Source organism: Hyperolius riggenbachi, chromosome 6, assembly GCF_040937935.1.
Source record: "Hyperolius riggenbachi isolate aHypRig1 chromosome 6, aHypRig1.pri, whole genome shotgun sequence".
NCBI classification, from domain to species: Eukaryota; Metazoa; Chordata; class Amphibia; order Anura; family Hyperoliidae; genus Hyperolius; species Hyperolius riggenbachi.
The window spans coordinates 251,831,259-251,851,733 of NC_090651.1; the positions used below are offsets into that span (position 1 = coordinate 251,831,259).

The window sequence follows — 20,475 nt, forward strand, 5'->3', positions numbered from 1 at the left end:
GCATGCAGCTAATCTTGTCAGATCTGACAATGATGTGAGAAACACCTGATCTGCACATGCTTGTTCAGGGTCTATGGATAAAAGTTTTAGCGGCAGAGGATCAGCATGATAGCCAGGCAATTAGTATTGCTTAAAAGGTTAAAAATCTGGCAGCCCCTATATCCCTCATATTACAGATGTCCTTTAAAGGAATACCAAGGTGAGAATAAACGGATGAGATAAACAATTGTATTTATCCTCCTTCTCCTAAAAATGACTTGTTTTAAGATACCCCACAGGTTTATTTTATATTTAAATCTATTTTTAAAGTTTTTACTATTTCATGGTCTCTGCTCAATGACACACTCATTGAAGTATGCCATAGCTAAAATCTGTTAACTATTGACCATTCAATCTCTTTTTAGCTTTCAGAAGTCATTTTCAGCCAAGTGTTTTATGGCTGTAATTCATTTTCAGTGAGGGATACGCTATAGTCTGACCAAGTCCAAACCGGACAGCCACTAGCATTCCAGATGTGGCAGAGAAAGAAAAAAAGAAACACAGCAAAATTATTTGTGTACTTGGCAGTGAACATACACATGTCTATCTCATAATTTAACCTCGGTATGCCTTTAAGTATTTCCAACATTCCGTTTCCAAACAAGCTGTGAATAAACCAGGAAGAGGTGATATTTTTTCAGGCTTGCACCCTTTACACTTTTTAAACAGCAGCTCTGTTTCTGAATTCTGAATTTCTGAATTCTGAATTCTCTGGGTCTCAAAGTGTGTCTACTTCTTGCAGTGAACCAAAGTACTCCATGAAAATCCAATCCTTACCTCAGAAGAGTAGAATCCTCTGCCGGTGTGCCGTTTTACGTTGGTGGAAATTGAATTGTATGCTGTATGTATGTTGCTGAAGAACTCCTCGGGAAGATAGATGCTTGTTACACCAAACAGGGAGTGTACTGAGTCATGTTTAGGAGGAAGTGACAGTTGATAGAATGTTGCCTAAGTAAGAGAGTTTCTATCTCGGTTCCTGTCAGGGCTCCTTTGTTGTGACAGACTTCAATATTACGGATCTCTTGTTAGCAAGCCTGGTTTGTCTATGTAATGATCGGTGTCAGCAACCAGAGAGAGAATCTGATCCTTGGCGATCCGCAGTATCCCCAAGAATACAGATATACCCGATTATTGAGGATCTGCGGAATCGTCAATAATCAGATACAGTATGTCTAACCTCTAGACACCAGAGAGAGTGTAAGTGTTTGGTGCAACAGTAACAACTCTGAGTAAAGACCACCAGAGGAGCTGGCGGCCTGACTCCTGAGGAATTCACCCCTGAGCGGTGGGTGATATTCCTGTAGCCTGTGGACCCCTGAGTGAGGGACCAAGGCTGGGATGCAGGAAGCCCTGCTGCTAATATGTAAGGTTTTGCCCTGAACTGGGCTAACGTAACACAGTAATAACACAAACCTAGTCTGGGGTGTGAGGTCCGTATTCACAACACCCTGGAACTAATCTGGAGCATAACATAAATGATAATACAATTCCATAGTCTTGGGTGTGAGTTCCGTGATCATCAACATGCTGGAACTAGTCTGCAGTATAACATAAATGATACACAGTATTCCTAGTCTGGGGTGTGAGGGCCTTGATCTCAACACCCTGGAACTGGTCTAACAAATAATACAATTCAATTGGTACTTTAAGCTATCAAGAATCTGACTCAGTGTGGATTCCCAGCTCCAGCCGGTTCTGGCACACTGTCAGGTCTAGCTAAGGTCTGAGTGCCTTCATGCAAGTGTTGGCAGACAACCAGCAACTGACAAGCAGCAGAATATATAGTTGCTGGACTCTGCCGCCCCGCCCGAGCCATTCAACCAATCATGAGTCCTGCAGGAATCAGCTGATCTTCCTGATCAGCTAACACTTCCCCTGCTGGCAGGGCCGGTTTAAGCAACAATGGGGCCCCAGGGCAAAATAAACCTGGGGGGCCCCCCCAACATATACCCCGGAACAAAAAATCGGCATTAGGGGACCTTTTTTGCAGCTGGTATAGTCAGGGTGTGAAGTCCCAATCGGTCAGAGCTCCACATTCCGGCTATCCCAGCCTGCATGGGGGACAAGGGGTTAAAAAGTTTCAGGAGGGGGGACCCCACATAATTTTTTTTTTTTAAATTCCCACACTCTAAACATAAAAAAAAATTGGGAAAATAGAAAAAAATGCCAGGGATTTTCATACAGCCATATTGCGGCTGTATAGCGATCCCTGGCCAAAGCGCTGCGGCTGCGTATAGACCCCCTGGAAACCCCGTCAGGAAATTTATTGCGCTTTCGTTTGATGCATGTAAAATGACGCTACCGTTAGGTTTGCTACTAAAAGTTACATTTACCGCATTTAAAACTATACTTTTTTCCTTCTAAACTTTAAAATCGATTTTCCCCAAAACTATAAGGTCTTTTAGAAAAATAGTTTTTTCCTCTTATTCCTAATGATCTCCTTAACATATCGTGCAAATTTAGAGTTTCTAGCATTTAAGGTGGATTTGCTATTAACCATTAAAGTCGGCAGGTTTTTAAACGTGTTGTTTTTATCCCTTGAAACTTTAAAATCGATTTTCTCAAAAACTATAAGGCCGATTTGAAATTTTTTTTTTCCTCTTGTAGCCACTGGGGGCCCCTACAAGCTCTGGGGCCCTGGGGCAGCTGCCTCCTTTGCCTTAATGGTAGCGCCGACCCTGCCTGCTGGTATAAAGGTCCTGAGTTCAGGCCCGCGCGTGCGTAGCTCTCTATCTGCCTATGTGTACTAACAGACCCAGCCACACCAAGTGCATGCTGCTGCATGCAAACCGCCACGTTGGACGCGGAAACAGCCGCTTTGCTGTCAGGACATGCGGCGGCTTTTCCGCATTCCACCATACTACCAGACGCGTGTCCATGCGTGCAAACCGCCGCTTTGGACGCGGAGTCAGCCGCCTCGCTCTTGGCATATGCGGCGGCTTTTCCGCGTTTTCTCACAGTACCCCCCCCCCTGAGGAGTGGACTCCGGACATCTCCTTCCAGGATGTAAGTTAGAGAATTTTCTTTTTATCTCATACTCAGGCCGGCCATCAATCAACCCAGGGAGGGAGGGAGTGGAATCCACCTGCAGCGCTGACCCGGGCAGGGACACAGGAAATGATTTCTTGTCAGCCTGTTTTTTCGGTAGTAGAATGGTTTTGGGCCAAAAACCTCTGTTTAAAGTGTCTGCTTTGGGGCTTTTGCTATCAGATTTATGCATGAGAGGTAACCGTGAGGAACAGGAACCATTAGAAATAACTGTACACTGTCCTGCCTTTCCTGCGACCTGTATCCTGGTTTTATCCACCTCACCCTTCTTTAAACAGTGCTCATGACAATGGGCTGACCAGTTCAGTAACTGTCCTGAAGCCCAGTCAATCAGTGGAGAGTTAAGTTGTAACCAGGGCATACCGAGAACAACAGCAGAGCCTTTCATCGGCAGGACCAGGAACTGTAAACTCTCTTCATGCACTGCCCCTAAACAACATGACAGTAGGGGGGTTTGGGAAAGAAACTGGGCACTGCGCAATGGAGAGTCATCCACTGCAATGACCAAAATCTGCCGGTTGAGTGCAGATAACGGTATCCCCAAACTTTTGGCAAAATCGGAATCTATGAGGTTCGCTGACGAACACGAGTCCACTATGGCTTCTGCGGACTTGGTCCGCCCTTCCCATGTAACCGAACAGGGAAGGATCAGCCGACCGTCGTTCAGGGATGAACCCTGCTCACCTATGGTTTTGACTAATGCTAGGCGATAGCATTCGTCTGGCCTAGTGGACCCTTGTAAAGCGTTCTTCTTTGGGCTCCTGCGACTCTTTTCCCCCAGACTCAACCTTGTGTACCCAATTTGCATAGGTTCGCCTGGGGGTGAGGGAGACCGAGAAGAATCGTGTAAGATAGACCTTCTTCTTCTTCTTCTCTTGGCATATGCGGCGGCTTTTCCGCGTTTTTTCACAGTCTACTGATCATCCAGCTTCCTGCCCTGACCCCACCATTGTCAGATGGTTTTCTGCTGATTGCTGCCTGCCTTGACCTGCCATGATGATTAATTTGCCTGCCATTCCTTTACCTCACAGCTCACTCCCAGTTTTGCTGTTCCATTGGCATTCTTTATCCTTTGGATGTATAAGGGCTGCAACTTGGGCTCCATCCTCCAAAGTTCAACATCCCTTGCTGGATATATGGACGAAACTGGAGATTAATATCTTAAGAAGGGATCACACTTGTATTTGCAGGAATCGCGGACGATTACCCACAAGTGTTTTTTTAAGTAGCCATGATTTCAATGAGTAAATGCATGTGTTGTGCAGGAAAGTAGTGCAGTTTGTATCTTTTTTGAACGTCATGCAAAATCGCAGATGCCTCCAGAAAACTCAGCAGTGTCATAGAATATTGTTACATGCATCTCTGCATGCATTGTTGGTATGCGGACAAACACTGCCGTTTTTTTGTAGTGTGCCCCCTGTCTTAGACATTGTACTTTGTTAAAGCGGGATTGACACCATAAAAATCAAATTTCAACAGCAACTGGTCTGAATGTATTAAAGAGACTCTGTAACAACATTTTCATCCTAATTTATTTTATCCTATAAGTTCCTATGCCTGTTCTAATGTGGTCTGGTTTACTGCAGCCTTTCCTACTTGCACAGTGACTGTATTATCTCTGTTATATGATCTAATCTTCTCTCCTCTGTCGGCTGAGGCAGTCAGACTGGAATGTGCAGGGCTGCTTGTGATTGGATAGAAGCTATACGTACACAGCCTCTCCAGGCCCCCTGCAGGCTTTGTATGACTCACACACTCTGCTTATGTGAGCCTATCACAAGCTGGTTAGTTTGTTTGTAAACACTGCCTAAAACTGGCAATTACAAGCCAGGTTTGCAGCAGAGAGTGGCAGAAACAGCACAGAGGGGCCCAGGAGAACATAATGAATAGAATGGTATGCTTTTTGTTGTAAGAATTTTAGAGTACAGATTCTCTTTAAGTGATAAAGATGCTAATCCTGCATTCAAAACTTTCAAAACGTTTTCTGCTGTTATGGTTTGGAATTCCCACATACCTTAGGAGCACTGGCCCTTTAATTGCCATTGGCTGGCAAAACAGTTGCATGGTGCCCCCCAGCATGCAACTGTTTTGCCAGCCGATGGCAATGGCAATTAAAGGGCCAGTGCTCCTAAGGTCTTTTTATCTATAATATATTCCTCCTCTTCCCTTTAATTCCCCCTCCTTCTAATGCCATAAGACAGTGCACTTCCTAGTATAGACCTCAGTGGGAGTGTCTGAAAACTCTGGGAAGATGGCGGGTAATGAATATACAATCAGCAAGAGGAGAAAAAAAAAGAGCGAGGGAGGAAATTATGTCAGGAATGGATTAGCTTCATTCAAAGGTAAACAAGATGGAAACTGTCTAGAATAGGGTTCTCTGCTTTTCCTTTATAAAATTCACAGAAATCATAACATGGACAGTGCAATACATCTGTTATGTAAGTAGAAGTAGTATTTATCTACTTATATATGCGTTTTTTATTTCTAGTTTAGCATGGGTGTCACTTGTTCTTTAATAATGCAGCCAAGTGAACTAGTGACACCCTGCTGCCAGGGAGAATATACACATCAAAGTATTTGTAGCTCCCTAAAAGCTTTGGAAATTCACAGTAATCTGAATAATAAAAAGGCCAACAGATAATAACACAACACAATAATACTTTTTAGTACCATAAGACAGCCATTTTTGTATAGTAAGCTTGTGCTGTCATATCTCTAAGTTACGAGGCAGTAGTTATGTGCGGTGAGTTATAGTTGTCATGGCCACCATTATGTATAGTATTAGGGATGTCATACATCCAAACTGAGCCTATTTTTAGCTGTGTGGTATCTAGTGAATCTGCTGCAGTGATGTCACTGATTATTTTGGAATCCAGGTTCTTAATACTGGCTAAAGCAACAACATTTCAGCCTCCAGTGTAATTGCAACAGGTGCACAACAACAGCCAACAGTTTAAAACACTCAGTTATCAAACAGTTTCAGCTTTGCTTTATATAACAGACAGATTTTTGTACCCAGTCTTTAGTGTCTGATCACAGAGACTGTCAAATATAGTAAATACTAATTACTAGATGTGAAAGAGAAAAACTTGCAATACCTAGTAACAAGCGTAAAACCTATCCTTGGCAACAGAACGCAATAGTCTAAAATGTGCACCATGTAATGTGTTTTTTCCCCTCTTCTTTTACAGAAACCGCTATGGATAAATCCTTCATGCTTCTTCTTGCAGTTGCCATCCTTTGGTGTGGTTGCACAGGTCTGTATGATAATAGATGCATCTCTGCAAATATAGTTACTATTACTGTACTTTTACTATTATTATTATACTATTATTGTTATTATCACAAAACGGCTGATATCACTACACCAACCATTCCATATATCTGGACACAGTCCTATTTATCATTGAGATTCTGAAAGAAATGTGTCAAACATTGCCATGGCCAGACTGGTAACCAGGAGAATACACTTGCCTTTCTTCACGAACTTGATAAGATAATACATCACATGTAAATCATCATAACCTATGGTTATATTTGCATATATTTATACAGCTGAATTTAGTTTTATTAACAGCTGTAAATATTCCAATATACACAGCAAAATTCTAATCTCATGCAATCCTTTGATTTGTTTGTGCATGTTGCATACTAATTTATTTACAGTTTGCTTAAAAAAAAAGATAAAGTTGGGTTTACATAGAACCAGATCAGTCACAAAGGGAAATTTGTAGCCCCAGTGCCCGCTGTCTCCACTGTAAAACTGTTCTGACAGCAGAACTGGGAAAAGGGCCTCCAGCACCAAAGACAGAGATGCAAAAGTGCCCTCACCCATCAGACCCTGATTGCTTGCTCAGGCCTTGGGAACCTTCACCTCTTACTCGATCACATGCTCAGGCTGATATTGAGCAGTTCACCCCAGTACCTCCCTTCACCATTAAATCAAACCCTGATTACAGCTTGCTGTCCCCTCCAAAAATATCCTCAATGAAGATGACCATTTTTCTACAATAGGACAATCACGCCTAAAGTTGCAATCATGTTATGTCTCACTTTTTCTTCTTGGCTAAGGCAGGAAGTTGAAGTGAAATAGAAGTACATGATTGTAAGTAGTGAGAGAAGATCAATCTGCTGTCTGTGAATCTCCCCTAAGGAGAATCTCTGTAGAATAAATTGATCATCCTTACATACTAGTTGTATACAGCAATCCTGGACCACAGCTGCAGGGGTGAGATAATTAGTTTTAAGGTCTCATCATATCATAATTTCCACTTGCTCATAAACCATTTTTGCAGCATTATTTTTTTATTTGGCTGGCCAGATTTGCAGTGCTGTTTTCCTGTGCCACATCAGTTGCACACAAGAGAACAGCAATATTGTGAGCTAGTCAAACATTACCCATTTGAAAAAAGTCAGAGAGGAGGTGGGAGAGTACACAGCTAATTTCCCACCTGAACACAGAACATTGCTGACTACCTTTGCATTATGCTGCTGGAAGATTAACTTATTGTGGCCAGCACTGTAGCTATAGCTCAAGAGTCTTGATTTCCTGCTGTGTTCTGCCCTGTTTAGTGCATAATAATGCATTTAACCATCTAAGCATTATTACCCTCCATGATCTAACAATCTCAATTTCTCCATTGGCTGCCTAATACCTAAAGGAACCAGTTTAAACACCTCATCCTATCATACAAAGCAGGGGCGCCTCTGGCCATTTTGTCACTCCAGGCAAGGAAACCTGTGGTGCCCAGGTTTCTTTGAAAGAATCTGTCTGTAAAAAATGAATGCATGTATTGACAGCTATAGGCTAGGGTTACTAATAACAAGATTGGGTGATTCAATTGTAGGGTAAGATTGGGGGGGGGAGGGGGCAAAGTAGAGAGTAACAAGGAACATTTATAATTACTTTTCTCCTGGCAGACTCAAAGTGCTGACTTGTTCAGTAGGCAGTAGCAGTGTAGGGAGTCTTGCCCAAGGTCTCCTACTGAATAGGTGCTGGCTTACTGAGTAGGAAGAAGCAGAGATTTCTGGGCCAGAGGCAGAGCCCTTAACCATTACACTATACAGAGAGAGGAGGAAAAGCACTTTTATTTAGCTTTCCTTTAAGACAAGAAGACAAGAAGACAGCCAGCACTAGGTGAAGGGGGGAAACAAAGGTGAATGACGGAGAGAAGATGAGTGGAGAGAGACTGAGAATAACCTGAGATGGAGCAGAGAGCTTATCTGTATTGCAATCCCATATCACACTGAGGCTACTTGCCTGTAATAGGACTCCTGACCCTGTCTCTCACACAAGTCAGAAAGCAGCCCTCCTGGAGTCTAGGGACTGTCTAAATCTTTTCAACCTGTGTAATATCTTATCTAGCTGACCACATGCAGTCTTTACAATGTTGAGAGAGCAGACAGAGTTATTTTCTAAGGACACTGTAGGAGGCAAGCCTCTCTTCTGCATCATGCTGTGTACATTTACCAGCTTGCCATCAAATTGTACTTTCATTTCCCTCAACCAGCCTAGTGCTTCACATTGCCTTATACACTGTACCAGCAGCCTTGGGGAAAATCTCCCTCCTTCCTCCCCTGGCCAGTCCGGTCTGGAATGCACACAAAGACACTATCCTCACGGGACAGGGGTCACACAGACACACTCCAGATCCCTAGATAACACTTATATTAGGGAATGTCATACAAAGTGTTGTAGGCAAAAGGTTTGTAGATTCCTTATTTGAGGCTGAGCAGCAGAGGCTTTCATTAGAACTTTTTCTCTCCGTTCCCTTAATTTTTAGTCTCTAAGGACAGGAAAAATAAACTTTTTTCCCCTCAAAGCCACCTCTGAAAATCTTCCCTAGGCAATTAGCTTATCAGCTGGTCTCTAGAGGTGCCTCTGATACAAAGCTCTATGTAAGTTGTCACCTCCTTACATTTCCTCACTAATCTCCAAATACCATCCCACCCGGAAGCATCATTCCTCCCAAGAGAACTTCTTGTCCTCTAACATAGTCACCTTCTGTCACTCCCGCATCCAGGACTTTTTGCGAGTGTCCCCGCTCTTTTGGAAAGCTCTCCCACAGCCAGTCCATCATGCTCCATGCCTGGAAAACTTCAAACGTTCTCTCAAAACACACCTTGACAAGGACACAGACAAGCCTATAATTTGCTTTAGGTAGCACTGGAGGTTTTCCGCCTCATCCGCTAACCCATGTGTCTCCTTTGCTTGTCTCCAACCCACTACCCTCTAGAGTGTAAGCTCTAGCAATGGCCGCCAGCCCCCCCCCCCCCCCCCCCAAGTGTTTCATTTTCTGAGGTAATTTATAATGTGTGCATGCACCAGTATTGGTGGTGACTCAAATCACACATTACCTTTGTATGTATTTGTATTGCTGGATGTTCTGCTTGTACAGCGTTTTGAACCCCTCATGTACCTATGCTTCCCATTATTTATTTTGTACTATGTACAGCGCTACAGAAAATGTTGGCGCTATATAAATAAAAAATAATAATGACATAAGCTATCCCCCAGACCAAAATGCCATTCCCCCTCCACACTGTAGTGGTACCCCACATGAAAGAGTCTTCACGTTCTTCTCTCGCCTACTAAAAAGTCATACTAACTTTTCTCCAAAATCAGTCGGCACCGGAGAGAACAAGGCAGAGAGTACATTGACTGCTGTGTAATTTCTGTATGGAGGTTGTTTCCATGGGGCTGTCTTTGGTGTTCCTTTCAACAGATGGAGTGACCACAGAAAGTGACAAATGGTGCACCTGAAACACCTCAGTGAGGGATTGAACAGCCTTGTTTTGGCAAGCAATTTAAAATGCTTCCCTATATATTTGAATGGAGGATTCTTATTTATACCTACCTATCATTTCAAGGTACTAGTGCCAATGCCAGCCCTCTCTATCAACCTCATATGAGACGTGTCCTGGGTATGGGTAGGCTGCTATCACAAATGGTCTCTAGATAGAAAAAGAAAATGAATTATTGCATTAGTAAATGGTGATGCAGGGAGAGGTGTCATAAAAGTAAATAACAGGAGGCCTTTTGTATTTAAAAAAAAAGTTTTTTCTTTCACATGCAGTGGCTGGTGATCCAGCTCTCCATGACTGAAGGAGCTTTTTTCTTTAGACCATTTGCATTTGCTTTATTCCAGATATAGCATCTGCCTTGAGATATATGTATACATTTACAATGATTCCAGTATGCAAAGACTATGCATTTGCCATATTAAATAAACCAGAACCATATGTTTTACTGTCTGAGAACATAGCATCCTCTTTCATAATGGAATGTACCGTATTTCACTGCTGGGAATAAGAAAACAATCCTTGTTCTAATGCATTAATCTTAGGAGTTTGGGGGGGGGGAAGTTGAGCCTAGTTTCATGTAAGCACATTGCAAGGCCAGATTCTGTTATATGCATTTATGATAAACACTGTACTCAAACAACAAGCAAAAGTGCTGTTTGGGTCAATTCTAGGAGACAATAATTTCAGTTGTTTGTCTTTTGCATTTGTTTTGTTTTTTACTAATCTTTATTTGTAAAGATAAAAAAGAGACATTTTCCAATAATACAGAAGACGAATACAAAAAGATCCTGACTTATACCTACCCAGCAGCGTACTTTCAGCTATACTTAGCTGAAAATCTGCCACCTAAAAGTTGCAATACAAATGCTTGTCATTTTCATGACTTTTCTAATAAAGAGCTTCTTATCTACCGAAGGTGGTGCCAGCTTTATTTGGATTTGCATTGTCTGATCATTGGTACAGTGATCTTAAAGCTACGGCACACCATATGTCCTTTTGCATTGGTGCGCCTCCACTCATATTGTTTCTTTTATTATATATTAAAATCTTCTTTTGAGCTCTTCTGAATGGTGTGCATGCTAGAAGCACAGACACCGCAACTAAGAATGTAATAACATCGAAATGTAGACAAAATATAATGTTATCACCTCTTCAGATGCGGATCATAAGCTGAAGGAGCTTTCCAATGTAGGACAACATGCTGTGTTTAACTGTTTGAATAATGTTCTGCTAAAAAAAATTGTGCTAGTAGGTTTAAGGCTATAAGGAATCTTTTAGAGCAAAGAAGAAATGCTGAGTTTCAGACCACTTAAGTGATCATTTGTGCCAAATGTAAGTTCAGTTACACTATAGCTGAACTCCATTATGGTATCACCAGTATCCATTCACGTACAGTAGCAAAACACATTTCCAACAGCCACACCAAAGTCAAAGACTATGGTGCCCCATAGCTGCTAATTTATATTGCAGTCTATGGTACTGCCTAAAAGTGACCATACTCGTCATGCCAAGCTTAACTGCTTTGTTGTCTTGTCTAATTACAGCGTAGTACCACACTAGTCATTCTTCAGTAGATCAGGTAAACTATTGATATTTACTTCATATTGTTTGCCTGTTCTGCCTCTTTGCACCATTAAATACTAGACAAGATTTTAGCAGGTATAGATTTTGTCACTTCACTGTTACTTTAATCCCTGAGTATTCAATCGACTGAAATCAAGCAGATGAGGTCAATTCCGAAGGGTGAGCTCAAGCTTACTGCTATAGATTTACTTGTTTACTGAAATCACCAACAAATAAGTACACACTTATCAAAAATCGCATGCAAATTTGTGAAAACACCGTCATCGCACACAATGGAAGTCAATTTAGATTCCTATTTATGTTTTAAAAAATGCGAAAAATGCAATTGTACTTTCATCTGCACAAAAAAAGTACATCTTGCAGAATAAATTTGCACACATACATGTGATTTTTTTCATTGACTATCGTTAGCTACTTTTGCATTTGCGGTTTCTGCTTTGATAAGTGTGAATTATGCCTAGATGTTAAAACAGCAGAAGTCATTATTGGCGCTGAACCACCATCACTTGAACCCTTGTATAAAGGAGCGTATACACGCTGTACTTCTTCAAACGACGGGTCCGTCAGAGCCTCAGTTTGCAACAGCTTGCACTCACGTGCAACTGTTGGCAGAACTAATGCACCGCGGGAGGCTCTGACGGACCTGTCGTTTGAAGAAGTACGGCATGTGTACTTGTCTTAGGACTCGCTGTATGAGAAGTGGCAAAAAATGATCAAGGATAGCATTTACCCTGGAAACGCCTTGTTTGAGCTCCTTCCATTATGTAGACGTTATACAGACTGAAAACCAGTTTTTTTCCAATCTGCCATACATTTGTTAAACTCAGAATCTTCTCTGAAATAATTACCAGTGTAGAAATTGTTTAAATATTTTAAATACCCGGCATACTTGTATAATTCCTCTATTTCTACCTTTGTTACTATCACCATGTTCCTTCTATGCACCGTGGGGTTGTCATGAAAAGTTATTGTGTTGTGTTACACAATGACAATAATGTGCTTGAATCTTGAACAGGAGGTTCTTTTATAGCTAACGAGATGCCATTTGTCAGGGAAATATCCATATTCTACCTGTGTGAACTCTTACCAGAACCTCATTCACCCTACCCATTAGATTTCCCCACTGGGATGTGCTGGTTTGGTAACCCATTAAGAATCAAACTGAAGTCATTCCCAATAATACAGGGAGTGCAGAATTATTAGGCAAATGAGTATTTTGACCACATCATCCTCTTTATGCATGTTGTCTTACTCCAAGCTGTATAGGTTTGAAAGCCTACTACCAATTAAGCATATTAGGTGATGTGCATCTCTGTAATGAGAAGGGTTGTGGTCTAATGACATCAACACCCTATATCAGGTGTGCATAATTATTAGGCAACTTCCTTTCCTTTGGCAAAATGGGTCAAAAGAAGGACTTGACAGGCTCAGAAAAGTCAAAAATAGTGAGATATCTTGCAGAGAGATGCAGCACTCTTAAAATTGCAAAGCTTCTGAAGCGTGATCATCGAACAATCAAGCGTTTCATTCAAAATAGTCAACAGGGTCGCAAGAAGCGTGTGGAAAAACCAAGGCGCAAAATAACTGCCCATGAATTGAGAAAAGTCAAGCGTGCAGCTGCCAAGATGCCACTTGCCACCAGTTTCGCCATATTTCAGAGCTGCAACATCACTGGAGTGCCCAAAAGCACAAGGTGTGCAATAATCAGAGACATAGCCAAGGTAAGAAAGGCTGAAAGAAGACCACCACTGAACAAGACACACAAGCTGAAACATCAAGACTGGGCCAAGAAATATCTCAAGACTGATTTTTCTAAGGTTTTATGGACTGATGAAATGAGAGTGAGTCTTGATGGGCCAGATGGATGGGCCTGTGGCTGTATTGGTAAAGGGCAGAGAGCACCAGTCCGACTCAGACGCCAGCAAGGTGGAGGTGGAGTACTGGTTTGGGCTGGTATCATCAAAGATGAGCTTGTGGAGCCTTTTCGGGTTGAGGATGGAGTCAAGCTCCACTCCCAGTCCTACTGCCAGTTTCTGGAAGACACCTTCTTCAAGCAGTGGTACAGGAAGAAGTCTGCATCCTTCAAGAAAAACATGATTTTCATTCAGGACAATGCTCCATCACACAAGTCCAAGTACTCCACAGCATGACTGGCAAGAAAGGGTATAAAAGAAGAAAAACTAATGACATGGCCTCCTTGTTCACCTGATCTGCATCTAAACCCCATTGAGAACCTGTGGTCCATCATAAAATGTGAGATTTACAAGGAGGGAAAACAGTACACCTCTCTGAACAGTGTCTGGGAGTCTGTGGTTGCTGCTGCACGCAATGTTGCTGGTGGTGAATAGATCAAAACACTGACAGAATCCATGGATGGCAGGCTTTTGAGTGTCCTTGCAAAGAAAGGTGGCTATATTGGTCACTGATTTGTTTTTGTTTTGTTTTTGAATGTCAGAAATGTATATTTGTGAATGTTGCGATGTTATATTGGTTTCACTGGTAAAAATAAATAATTGAAATGAGTATATATTTGTTTTTCGTTAAGTTGCCTAATAATTATGCACATTAATAGTCACCTGCACACACAGATATCCCCCTAAAATAGGTAAAACTAAAAACAAACTAAAAACTACTTTAAAAAATATTCAGCTTTGATATTAATGAGTTTTTTGGGTTCATTGAGAACATGGTTGTTGTTCAATAATAAAATTATTCCTCAAAAATACAACTTGCCTAATAATTCTGCACTCCCTGTATAACCATAACCCTAATGTCTGTTATTACTTCAAAGAAAACAGAGACAATGTTTTCCTTCCATTCAGTATGCCTAAAAGTATTGCATATCTGCCTTCCTCCTCTTTGCTGGTCTCTATTATTTGGATAAGCATATTCCTTGAAATCAGCAATGCTGCACCTTTCTTTTTTATCATTTGCAGATGGCAAACATACATCACTGTAATATATATGGAGATTTTAGTAAAAAGGCCTTTTCATAAAGTACATTTCTTGCAGTAAAGCAATATTTACCTTAGTAGAGACCCATGGAATAAGATTTCTTATATGGGTTATAGGGATGGTCGGAATGCCAAATTCCGATTCCGCGGTAATTCCGCATTCCGTTATGTACCGATTACCGATTCCGCTTTCCGCTACCAATTTCCGCATTCCAAGGCGGAATTTCCGCCGGAAATCGCGGAAATTCCGCCAGACTTTAACATCAATTTTCTCAAAAACTTTAAGGTCTTTTTGAAAACTTTTTTTTGCATCTTGCTCAGAAGGTTCTGTTTAATAAACCCTGAAAATTTGGTGTTTCTAGGACTTACGGGGGTTTTGCTATTAACTTCTAAAGTCGGCAGATTTTTACTGTCATGTAAAATGCAGAAAATAGGCAGATGCAGATTTTCTGCATTTTACATTACAGCAAAAATCCGCCGAATTTAGCAGTTAATAGAAAAGCCCCCTTAAGTCCTAGAAACACCAAATTTTCAGCATTTATTAAACCGAATCTTGTGAACAAGATGCAAAAAAAAGTTTTCAAAAAGACCTTATAGTTTTTGAGAAAATGAATGTTAAAGTCGGGTGGAATTTCCGCGATTTCCGGCGGAAATTTCCGCGATTTCCGGCGGAAATCCGCCTACGGCACTTGCATTACCGATTTCCGCATTCCGATGCGGAAATGCAATTTCCGATCGGAATTTCGGAAATTGCATTTCCGCGGAATCCGGATGAGCATCCCTAATGGGTTATTAAAGCCCTCATACGTTGTGCAATAGTAATAGCAAATCACACATCTTTCCTATAGTTTGTCCCTGTGTTATGTCTAGAACCATAAGATAACCATAGTATCTGAGCATAGTACATTTAAACAGTATGATGATAATGATTGTGGAGAGTCTTCTGACCCCTAAACACCATCACCCTCTCACTTCCACTCTTCCCTGATGTCCCAGTTTAAAATATAAACAGACTGCAGCATTTCCAAACTGGGAGCCCCAGTTAAAGGTCTTCAAAAAAGGATGGCAGACAGATTATTTCTCCAGAGAATCACAGAATCCGGAAACATTAATGACCTCCACCCTTCGCTTTACACCATGTATGACTGTTCTAGCAATTGTAAGGAATATGTCATATGCTTAGAATGTTAGGCCCTGTTTCTACTACACGCAGATTCTGGATGCAGAAAGACTCCAGTGAATGTCTATGAGCTTGTTTTCACTAAACGCATTTTTTTCTGATGCAGATTTCCCATAGGCATTCATTGGAGTCAGTTTTCTGCATCCAGAATCCACACGTAGTGATTTTTTTTCTTGCAGGACTTGGTACTTTAGACAGAGTATAGCCTCTTTAGTGATTGTGACTTTTCATGTCCATTGTCTCTAAAGCCCGATACATGTGCTAGATAAAGCTTGGCAGATACCGATCTCCTTGGTGTACAGCAGCCCCGGACTCCCCCCCCCCCCCTCAGCCGCACAACCAGCCTGGTGAATCAACTCAGCCAAGCATTGGCCAAGAGCATTCTGTTCCCCACTCAACCTGTTCACATATGACATCACTTCTGTGCCGCTCTGTTGGCCCTCTTTTGGCCCCCTGCATAGCAACAAAGCACATTGCTAGCCTGCAGGCTAGCTACATGTCTCCACAGACTTGGACCTGCAATTTTGCACGTTACCACTAGGAGACATGCCTTGTACAAATTGTATGTATGTACAAGGCTACTAGGAGAGTTTCTGCAAGATGGCACTGCTTTCTCTGCCAGAGTGTTAATAATCTCTTTGGGGCCTTAGATTTGTGATATTATAGAGAATCCCTGCTTTATATTGAATGCTTGTATAGCCTGACAAGTTCTAGGAGTGTCGTTTTCTGTAGAGTCATATTAAAGAAATCCACAAGGATCTGAGCTTATTAAAAATTCATGTTTTGAAAATTGATGTTTTGAAAGCGGACTGTGTGATTATGTTTTTGGGGGCAGGGATGCTGCCTGTATTTTGGCGGACATACTTTCTAATTATGTTTTGACGGCAAACTGATTTTGTTTTCGGGCTACATTGCCTAAATATATTTTGGGAGAAATAGTCTAATAATGTTTTGGGGAGGGGGTTTATACCCCTAGTAACAAGGCAATTTTTTACAATTCAGCACTCTGCAGCTTTAACAGTTTATTGCTCGGCCATACAACTTGGCAGCCAAAGGAATCTTACCTCCTTTTCTTCTCACTAATAGAGCTGTCTTTTGGAGGTCTCTAATTGCTGCTGCTACTGTCAGGTTTTTTTTTAATTAAAAAAAAAGAGCAATTTTTTTTGTACCCCCCTACCTTCCCCCGTTTCCCCCCTAAATTAGCCCTAGACTGTGATCCATACAATATACTACACATACATAGGCATCAGTCTATGTATGTGATTAGATTTTGAGTCCATTAGAGGGACAGATAATTGACAGGGCTGTCCTTTGTACAGCGCTGCGCTAGATCACAGCGCTGTACACATAAATAATTGCTTTTTTTCTAACAGCCTGCCAGCTCCAGTCACAGCTGGGAGGCTGATCACGGATTCCCGCTCTGCGTCTCTGCAGGGAACGCTTATTCCCTGCTAATCCCGTCTCCAGGACTTGACGCCAATTAGCGTTAGGCGGTCCTGGCGGTGCCACTCTCCCACCGCTCATTGGTGTTAGGCAGTCGGTAGGTGGTTAAGGATACATACTATATAATAATGTGTGGATGAACATGCTGCCTAATGAAGTTACTTGTGGAGATATGTTGCATAATTTATGTTTAGGGTGACATGCTGCCTAATTATATTGTTTTGTTAGGTATATTACTCACTTGTAATTACTCAAATGTGCTGTCTTATTATATTCTGTGTTGGAATATGGTGCCTGATAATGTGATTTCAGGGAATATGTTGCCTATTCATGTTGTTTGGGGGATATGCTGACATTCATTTGTATGTGTATGCCACCTAAATGAGGTCTAAGATTCCAGAAGTGATCACTATGTAAAATAGTACATACACTGTCCAAGTTATGTCCCTTATGCTACAACCAGTTGCACAGTTGCATGTACTGCACAATTCCCATAGAGCTACAACTATTTTATCCCCAGGTTATCCCTTTTCGATCCTGCTTTTGTCTCTTCCAATATATTACATTTTTCCTGCACGGCTGTCAGGCTATCAACCACATTATTACAGCCATTTATCAGATCATCCTACCTCTGCGTTATGTCTCACACCCTGTCACCAACACAGCACGTTTCATTAGAAATTTCTGTTAGGGATGTAGCAGTATCTTTTAGTATATAGTATGCTTTATTTGCAATTGCAATACAGTTTAAGTTTTTACAGGCTTTTTGTAGTTCATGGAACAGCCTCACCTGCCTCCTGCAATCTCTCTTCCTTCTCATGGCCATCTAAATAGCCTTGCTCATGCATATACAGTCCATTATTTCTTCTTCTACTGGCATTTTTTCTGACTTTGGCTATTCTGTATGATTCATCTGGGCTTCCTGCTACAGGTCATGTATCTCTAGACTCTTAGACCATTAGACAAGGCTTGCTGGACTCAGAAAGAGAGCAGTATTTTCTAGAGCCAACATGACTTCACCACTAAGCGTTTTTTCCCTCATGGGCCAGAGCAATTCTCACATTTCAGCGATCTTCCCATTCATTCATCAATAACTTTATCACTACTTTTCGGCCCTAAATGATCTATACATTGTTTTTTTACCGCCAATTATGCTTTCTTTGGGTGGTACTTTTTTGCTCAGAATTATTTTATTTTATATGCATTTTAACAGAAATAATGAGAAAAAAATTCAGCCGTTATAGTTTTAAAATGAAATGTGTGACTTTACATAAAACCCACACATTTTATTTGCACATTTTTCCCGGTTATTACAACGTTTAAATTATGTCCCTAGTACAATGTATGGTGACAATATTTTATTTGAAAATAGTTGTATATTTTTTTTGCTTTTTATTGTACCTTAACAATAATTACAATCCCTTATTTGCAAAAAAAAAATAACAGTAATATACCTTAATGGCATAGATGTGTCAAAGAGTCCCTAATGTAACTTTTTTTTTTTTTTTAATTCCGTCACTTTTTTTTTTACAGTTTGTTTATAATATTAACTATGAGGGTCAAAAAGGGGTTAATTTTATCTTTATTTATTTGAGGTTTTTTTATTACCGTAAACAAATATAATAGTGCATTTTTATATTTGTCCACTAGATGGTGCTGTCCAGTATAGAAAGTAGGGATGGTCGGAATGCCAAATTCCGATTCCGCGGTAATTCCGCATTCCGTTATGTACCGATTACCGATTCCGCTTTCCGCTACCAATTTCCGCATTCCAAGGCGGAATTTCCGCCGGAAATCGCGGAAATTCCGCCAGACTTTAACATCAATTTTCTCAAAAACTTTAAGGTCTTTTTGAAAACTTTTTTTTGCATCTTGCTCAGAAGGTTCTGTTTAATAAACCCTGAAAATTTGGTGTTTCTAGGACTTACGGGGGTTTTGCTATTAACTTCTAAAGTCGGCAGATTTTTACTGTCATGTAAAATGCAGAAAATAGGCAGATGCAGATTTTCTGCATTTTACATTACAGCAAAAATCCGCCGAATTTAGCAGTTAATAGAAAAGCCCCCTTAAGTCCTAGAAACACCAAATTTTCAGCATTTATTAAACCGAATCTTGTGAACAAGATGCAAAAAAAAGTTTTCAAAAAGACCTTATAGTTTTTGAGAAAATGAATGTTAAAGTCGGGTGGAATTTCCGCGATTTCCGGCGGAAATTTCCGCGATTTCCGGCGGAAATCCGCCTACGGCACTTGCATTACCGATTTCCGCATTCCGATGCGGAAATGCAATTTCCGATCGGAATTTCGGAAATTGCATTTCCGCGGAATCCGGATGAGCATCCCTAATAGAAAGCTGAAGTTGTGTTTTTTTTTCTTACACTTTTTCAATGAACAATCTCTACTGTTCATTACAGTAGAGATTATTCATTGATGGGGCACTTAGATTGGTTTGGGGAACATATGTTCCCATTCACCAATCTGCCCTCTAACTGTTCCCACTGGGTACACAGGTGCATGCACCACTCGTACTGAACAGAAGACGAGCATCTACGCCCCTGGAGTGGCAAGTGAAGTCCAAGTCGCATAGATATACTGCTAGATAAATAACATGTTGCTCTGTCATTTACTTCTCATGGGGCTCATGGGGTTTCCCATGCTATGTTCTTGTGTTCAGCTACTGTAGTTGCCCACCAGTGGCCTGCAAAACCACCAGAATTGTTTCTTCCTTGACTTGAATGGTGCTCAGGAATGTTCAGATATTGCACTTTGACCTGTTTGGCTGAACTGCTTATAAATTGAACAGAAGCATAATCAGGGAACACTAGCACTGAAGGCATTTCTCTCCCTGGCCCATGTGGAATTTTTTTTCTCCTGACTTTTCACCTAGGTGATATTTTCAAACCTTCTCATAAAGTGCTTTTTAAACCACCAGCAAACAAGAAAATACTCAAAATAATGTTGATAGTGCTTTTCCACCAACATTTGAAGACTTGTCATGGTGCTGTTGGTTATTGCACTTTTCCTGTTGCTGCTAAGCTTTTGTGCAATAGGACCAGTAAATTACATCATTGTTACATAGTATAAGCTCACTATATTGTGCTGATGCACTGCAGCATAATTTATACCACCTCCCAGTAATTTATGGTTCCATAAAAGGGACAGCTAGAATACAAAGCTGATGAAGATCTTGCCAGTCTCATCCTGCGAGGCAATGGGGCATCTGACAGCTTCAATACAGATACTAGCTCTTGTGGAAGACATTCAGCTGGACTTCAGCTTGAGTTGAATAGACTTTTTATGTTAGTAAGCAATTTGAAAGGGTAACAAGACAAGGCATTCTGTGATGGGTCAGCTCCAGCTGAGACGTGGAAACCAGCCTTGTTCTACAGTGCTACCAAACCCAGCCAAAGATTACATAAAAGGAA

General features: G+C 41.2%; 1 protein-coding gene across 1 annotated transcript in view; it reads left to right on the forward strand.

Moving 5' to 3' along the window:
• LOC137521440 (probable glutamate receptor) overlaps nucleotides 1–20,475 on the forward strand; it is an 81,644-nt gene that overhangs the window by 14,493 nt on the left and 46,676 nt on the right. Inside the window, exon 2 of the mRNA XM_068240690.1 lies at nucleotides 6,279–6,344. Coding sequence (XP_068096791.1) covers nucleotides 6,287–6,344 — 58 coding nt within the window. The 5' untranslated portion in view covers nucleotides 6,279–6,286. The remainder of the gene's footprint in view (nucleotides 1–6,278; nucleotides 6,345–20,475) is intronic.